The 8,006-nt window shown below is 33.4% G+C and overlaps 1 protein-coding gene across 1 annotated transcript in view; it reads right to left on the reverse strand.

The window, feature by feature from the left end:
• The window catches only part of LRRC40 (leucine rich repeat containing 40), a 42,056-nt gene that overhangs the window by 14,962 nt on the left and 19,088 nt on the right, over nt 1-8,006 (reverse strand). Inside the window, exons 8-9 of the mRNA XM_019628083.1 lie at nt 5,344-5,431; nt 5,180-5,225 (exon numbers count right to left, since the gene is read on the reverse strand). Coding sequence (XP_019483628.1) covers nt 5,180-5,225; nt 5,344-5,431 — 134 coding nt within the window. The remainder of the gene's footprint in view (nt 1-5,179; nt 5,226-5,343; nt 5,432-8,006) is intronic.

Raw genomic sequence — 8,006 nt, forward strand, 5'->3', positions numbered from 1 at the left:
AAAAAAAAAAAAAAAAGACTATTATAATCTTATTAATAGTCTTAAATAAGACCATTAATTTTCAGCAATGTGAAAAAGATGAAACAGTTCTAGTATTCAAACACAAGGAGCAGAAGGCATGCCAAAAGAAGGTAAAAACATCAGCAATATCCCTGATCTTGCTTCAGCCCAGTGGGCATTTAATGAACATTTGTTAAATATTGCTAAGTGTATTTCTCTTGCACTGAGCTCATCAGTTGTTCATTAATCAATAATTTTTAAAACTACTATTTCCATGGAAATATCATATATTTTCTTTATAGAAGGAGCACAGAATGATAAAATACCAAGTAAAAATAAAATACATCAAAGAAAAATTAATATCAAGTGAATGATTTGGTATCTAGAAGTTCCTTAGCAGTTTGGATATGTCACTTTAAAGAATATGTAACATATATTGCTAAATAACATCAGCAGAGACAATATTAAACCAGCAAAAAACCCCAGCATTATTTTTTAAACATACGTGTATGTTACCATGATTATATATTGAGATAGAGTACTCACAACACTTTCTAAAGACCTACATCAGCATTAATGAAAATGTAGAGGGAGACTATTGTCTCTTGTGAGAGGACTAGTGTGAGAGTTAGATTTACTTTTCATTATATATCCTATATTTTCTGAAAAAAATTTTTTTACCATGAGTATTTACTGGATTTTTAACTAAAAAACTTAAGATGGCAATATTTCCCAAAATGATGTATAAATTCAATGCAAGCCCTATCAGAATCCCAGCTGACTCCTTTGTAGAAATTAAGCTGATTCTAAAATTCAAATGGGATTGCAAGAAACCCAAAATAGCCAAAACAAGCCTGAGAAAGAAGAATAAAGTAGGAAGACTTACATTTCCTGATTTCAAAACTTATTATCAAACAATGGTAATCAACAGTGCGGTGGTGGCACAGAACAGACGTACAGATCGATGGAATAAAACGGAGAGTTCAGCATGAACTTGATGTTTACGGTCAATTGATTTTCAACAAGGATGCCAAGAGGACAGAATAGTCTTTTCAACAAATATTGCAGGGAAACTGGACAGCCGCGTACAAAATAATTAAACTGGACCCTTATCTCACATCATATATGAAAATTAACTCAAAATGCATCAAAGACTTAAATGTAAGAGCAAAAGTATAAAACTCTTACAAAAAAACATAGGGGCAAATCTTCATGAAAAAGGATTTTGTAATGAATTTTTATATATGAAACCAAAAGCATAAGCAAGAAAAAATAGATAAATGGACTTCATCAAAATTTGAAAAGATTTTTGTTTCAAACGACACCATCAAGAAAATGAAGGCAATCCACAAAAGGCTAGAAAATATTTGCAAATTATATATATATGACAAGAGACATATCTAGAATATATGAAGATCTATTACAACTCATTAATAAAAAGGTAAATAATTCAATTAAAAACCGGGCAAATGATCTCTGAACAGACATTTCTCCAAAGAAATGACCAATAAGCATGTGAAAAGATGCTCAACATCATTACTCATTAGGGAAATGCAAATCAAGTCTAGTGAGATGTCAATTCACATCCACCAGGATGTCTAAAATCTGAAAGTCAGAAAACAAGTCTTGGTGAGGATATGAAGAATCAAAGCCCTCATACAATGCTGATGAGAATGTACAGTGGTACAGCTGCTTTGTACAACAGTCTGGCAGTTCCTCAAATGACTAAACCAAAGTTAGCATATGACCCTGCAAGTCCATTCCTAGATACATATGAAAGAGAAATGAAAACTGAAACTTGTAAATAAATGTTTATCAACAGCATTATCTGTAACTGCCAAAAGGTATGAAAATTTTTTGAGGTGATAAAAATGTTCTAAATTAACTATGGTGATATTTGCAAATATATGCTAATATAGCAAAAATCACTTATTTGTATCGTTTAAAGGGTGAATTTTTTTTTTTTTTAAAGATTTTATTGGGGAACTGGGGAAGGGAAACAGACAAGCTGCTGTCCTTTTGTTTTTCAGTCTAGTTGTGGAGGACTTCGCTTCACTGGCCCATGTTGGTATCATTGCACTCTTCCCAGGTGAGGCAGTTGCTTGCTGGGTACTGGACAGCCGCTCACGGCAGCTCAAGAAAGCTCATGCCAGCTGCCGGCCAGCCCCACTGCAGCCTACGCCTTAGCCAGCGACTCATGGCAGTCCAGCTCCAGGTCGAGCTGTTGTTCATCATCTTAGCTGTAGAGGGCGCAGCATCACTGGCCCTCATGTGGGATTTGAACTGGGGTTCTGCTGCTCAGAGCTGGCATCCCAAGCCAACTCCTAGCCAATGCACCACTTGGCCGGCCCCCTAAAGGGTGAATTTGAATTTGATGGTTTGTGAATTATATCACAATAAATCTGTTTTTTATTTAAAAGAGAAAAAAAAGATTGTATTCCCCAGCTTCCCTTACATATGTGGCCATATGACTAAGTTCTGACCAATGGCATATGAGAAAAAGTAATGTATGATACAACAACTTAGTATATATCTTAATATATTCAGTCATTCTTGCACCTTAAAATGCCATAAAGCACACCTTAACAAATTTAAAAGAACAGAAATTAAATAACACATTTCTAATTAACACATAGCTCAAAGAAGAAATCTAAAGCAAAATCTTAAAATATTTTGAACTACATGAAAATAAAAACATAACTTATAACAATTCATTGGATGGAGCGAAAGCAGTGTTTAGAGGAAAATTTATAGCACTGAAGGCATATACTAGAAAAGAAGAAAGATCTAAAATTAATAATCTAAGTTTCCATCTTAGGGAATTAGAAAAAGAAGAGCAAATTAAATCCAAGGTAAAAAGAAAATAAATTATAGGAATTAGACCAGAACTTGATGAAAGTGAAAACAAAAAATCAATAGAGAAAAGTCAATGAAGCCGAAAAGCTAGTGCAACTGATCTTTGACAAATGAGCAAAGGCAATACTATGGAGCAAGGACAGTCTTTTTCACAAGTGGTGCTGAAACAAGACATCTACATGCAAAACAGAGCAGCTTTATTCATAACTGCTGAAACTTGGGAACAACTAAGATGTCCTTCAGTAGGTGAATGGCTAAGTACCGTGTTTTGCCATGTATAATGTACACTTTTTGGCCCAAATTTATGAGGGAAAAATAAGAATGCGCATTATACATGGGTAATACTAATTCTATATCTATACAAATGTTTTTAATTCTTTTATTTATGCTTATGAGCTAAAAATGTAACTCTAGAAATCAGTAACGATATCCGTATGCAAAATAATACCCTGGAATACGATAATCGGTATTGTTGAATTTACAACAAACTTGGAAGATGAAGAGTTCTTGGCCTTCTATGTACATAAATATGGTAAATTTGTTACCGGTACATAAACTTCTTGTACCTTGTATGTGTTGTTGTGTTTTGTAATCGTTACATGAAATATTTTACCATACGTTAAAAAATAAATGCTAAAATCCCTTTATAATACAAAAACAAGTACCTAAATATAAACAAATAAAAATTTGAATTAAAAAAGAAAGATTCTTTCCCTGAAAGTTTGGGCCAACAACATGGATGCACATTATACACGGCACATTATACACTGGAGCGCATCATACATGGCAAAATACAGTAAACTGTAGTACATTCAGACAATGGAACATTTTTCAGCGTTAAGAAGAAATGAGCTGTCAAGCCACAAAAAGACATAGAGAAAGCTTAAATGCACATTATTAAGTGAAAGAAGCCAATCAGAAAAGGTTACAAACTATATGATTCCAATTATATGATATTCTAGAAAGGGCAAAATTATGGAGACAAGAAAAAGATGAGTAGTTGCCAGGGACTGAGAGGCAGATCACAGAGGATTTTTAGGGCAGTGGAAATACTTTGTATGATAGTACAATGATGGCTACATGTCATTATACACAGGTTGCCAAAAAAATGTATACACATTTTAAGAAAGGAAAAACTATATTAAAATGGTAATCCTCAACATATACCGATAACAAAGGATGAATACAAGTCATTTGTATACATTTTTTTGGCACCACCAGTATATTAGTCCAGACCCATAGAATGTACAACAAGAGTAACTCTAAGGTAACCATGAACCTGAGTTGATTATGAAGTGTCAATATAGGTTCATGCTTGGTAAAAACAAAAAAATGTTCCATTCTGGTAAGACATGCTGATAACTGGGGAGGCTATGCAGGTGGGGCAAACCTCTGTGCCTTCCTCTCAATTTTGTTGTAGACCTAAAACTACACTAAAAAAATAAAATCTTAAAAAAAGTTGACAATTCTGACATGACTTCTAACTGATTCATAGTAGAATAAACAAATTTTTCTGGAGCAGAAAGCATAACTAGAGAAGAAAGAAAACTCTGATTGGCAGGAAATAAGAGTCTTACAAAATTATCTTAATAATTTATTTAAAGGGTAAGGTGGAAAATGAAAATTGCTGAAATATACAATAATCTTATTCATCTAACATATTGACTGGCAATATGGTGCTAGGGTAGGTTGTGCATAATAGAGATGTAAGCCAAATTAACAGCTGCTGTATTTAGCTACTAAGTTTTGGAATGCTTTGGTGGTATGTGCAGCAATACACTCATACAACTAATTTTTTTCTTAATGCTCTAGTGTATGCTTACATTAAATAAAAACTAGGATATACAACAATTTTAATGAAGCTTTAAAAATTAAATTACAGTATCATTTTCTTTAGTGCATGTTCATGCTAAATGAACATACCCTGAAAAATGTGTTTTGTCTTTTATTTCTGTTAGAACTCAGCAAAACTACACATGCAGCAGATATTCAAATATCTATTAATACACCTTCCAGTCAATAGAACACATATATAAATGTCAAGTTTTGCTATTTTCAAAGTTATATATTTTCTAATTGGTAAACTATAACACAAATCAAAGAGATTAAGAAAAGAACGTTATTATTGTAAATTTAAGAATGTTTTTATAACTTCTTTTATGACTTTTATACTTATGACCTATATAGATTCAGAATTGGAGGCACACCTGCCAGGAACCATTTCCTCTAATTATTTATACCAACATATATGCAAATTTATGTACCATTAACACTTCACCACTTTTACATAATCATTCAAAAGATGAAAGAAAATATAAAGTACCTTTAATCTTGCTTTGTAGATACTTTAAGACTTCTTGGGTTCCCTTCTGAAAAGGTGGACAGAAAGACACATATTCACCAAGACATACCTTGCAATTTCATAGATCAACATGCATGTTTGAATTTCAAATTTAAAAATTGGAGCTGATTTCTAAATATGCTTACATTTATAATGTCTCTTCGAATGGTTCTCATAGGATTTCCTTCCAATGCCAGGAATTTCAAATGAAGTTTTCCCAATGAGTAGGGCAGACTACAAAAGATGAAGTTGATTTCAGGGAAAACATTAAGGATAAGTATAATTCAACCAAATAGTGGTCTGAAACTAACAATATACTCAAATGACAAATTAGGTATCATATAACAGTGTCAACAAAAACCCAAGTGATGTAAACCTACAATATTTCCCTTCAAGAGAAATACTAAACATGTAAAACCCAGATTTGTTTACAAATTGTCATACTGTAATGCTGAACATGAGTGTGAGCTATAAAACATATGCTAAATTGTATCCAGTGCTAAAAAGTAAATGTTTAAAATATAAATTTGAATCAATCAGTGACTCAAGATAGCCATCCTCACTGATACTAAATGTTTTGCATTTGCCCTCAAGCAAGTAAATAAAATTCTTCCTAAATAAAAAAAAAAAAAGACAAAGAAAAAAATTTTAATCACCCAATTCATATTTTCATTCAATAAGGAAAGTCATTTTTATCTTTGGTACACAAAAAGAAAACCTACTTACATATGTAAATACTCAATCTCAAAATTTATGATGCATCTACAGTATACTAGGCGTTTCTGTAGACTTCAAGATTCTTGCCCTTAAGGAGTTCTTAGGTGAACAAAAAAAACCCACATATATGTCTAACCAAAATATAATAAACATGAATTATCTTACAGTGCTGGTAAGCATATAAAATAATACAGCCACTTTGGAAAGTGGAGTCTTTTAAAGTTAAACATAGACTTACCAAACAACTAAGCAAACCCACGTCTATAAATTTACCCAGGAAAGATGAAAATAATGATCACACAGACTTTTCCATGAATGTTCACAATAGCCAGAAAACTGAATATAATCCAAACATCTCTCAACTAACTAGTGAAGAGATGAATAAATTGTGATATATCTGTATAATAGATTAATACTCAAATAAAAATTAATGAACTGCTGATACTCATAATCACATGAATGAATCACAAAAGCCTTATGCTATGCAAAAGCAGAAGAAAAGCTATGTACTGTGGGATTCCATGTATATGATACTTTAAAACAGGCAAAACTGCAGAGACAAACCCCATCAGTGATTGATAGAGGTTGGGGATATGAAAAAGGGATTGACTGCAAAGGGTATGAGGAAACTTTAGGGACACAGAAATGTTCTATATGACTGTGATAATGGTTACACAAACATATACATTTGTCAAAAACCATCAAATCGTATGCTTGAATTGGTAAGTTTTACTGTATGTAAAGTATACATCAATAAATGAATATAAAATGTACATGTAATAAGATTGCTAAACAAGTATAGTATGCTATGAAAGTGGAGATGGAGAAAAAAGAAAGAGGGTATAGGGGAGAAGGGAGAGGCAAAGCCTAAAAAACAGAATGGGATTCCATCAGGCAATGAGGCAAGAAAAGGGCACTCTAAAATAAAGAAAAAGTCAGGAAATTTATAGTTCAGTGTAGTAAGAGAACAGAATACTTGTAGGAGTAAAAGACAATAAAGAGAATAAAAATCTGACTGTGAGATGCCCTTGAACTGTATGCTAAAAAGACTGGACTTTATTTTGCAAAACTGGTTCCCAACTACTGGAAAGCCAGAGGCATCAAAGTCTCTGAGGGTTTCTTTAAAACAAAAAAAACAAAACAATTCTATCAGATTCTGATTCATTGGTGCCTCTGAATGTGTACAGTAGCTCCCCACCCCCACCCCCACCGTTATCCTCTGAGTGGTTCAGGAATCCACTGGGAGTCTTGGAAGGTATCCCCTGGAGATAAAAGAGGACTACTGTAGTTTTTTTCTCAAAGATTCTGATGCCTAGCCTTATTTGGAAAACAGTGCTGTAACAATGGAGAACCATCAAAGCTTTTTCACAGAAGAATAACCTGATAATCTGCATTTGATAAAAAAATATTCTGGTAGCAGTGTGAGGAATCAGTATTTTGGTTAGAAGAGATTCTGGAGAGGTACAAAATGGATAGAATTATCTAATGGTAGGAAGTATGACGTTACAGGAAAGGCAACAAAGTAATACTTATTAAGTGTCATTATGTTCTAGGTCCTGTTACATATATACACTTTATATCCAGGGCTTTGAAGAAAATATCAGAGACATTTGTACCAATTATTTTATTTAACATTATTTATCATAGTTTTTATTTTAAATAATTGCTTTGCACTACTTTTATGCAATAGTCAAAATAAAACTGCCATGGGGAAAAATTGCGTGTCAATATTTATAAGAGGCAAAAGATTATTTCATTCACTAGTTGTAAGGTAAGTACTTTTACGGAAATCCAGATCACTTACTAATTCTGTCATAAATAGAAGTGAAGAGTGTCACATCCAAGCATTCAAATTATGGTGAAGACTACCATGTGCCATATGTACATTGAGAAAACAATTCTGATTTTTAAAAATACTTATTAAGGGCCGGCCGAGTGGCGTGTTGGTTAAGAGCTGGCTTGGGATGCCAGAGGGCCTCGGTTCAGATCCCACTTGAGGGCCAGTGACACTGCCCTCCACAGCTAAGATGCTGAACAACAGCTCAACCTGGAGCTGGGCTGCCATGAGTCGCCGGCGACGGCATAGGCTGCA

Source organism: Hipposideros armiger, unplaced genomic scaffold, assembly GCF_001890085.2.
Source record: "Hipposideros armiger isolate ML-2016 unplaced genomic scaffold, ASM189008v1 scaffold_746, whole genome shotgun sequence".
Taxonomy (NCBI): Eukaryota; Metazoa; Chordata; class Mammalia; order Chiroptera; family Hipposideridae; genus Hipposideros; species Hipposideros armiger.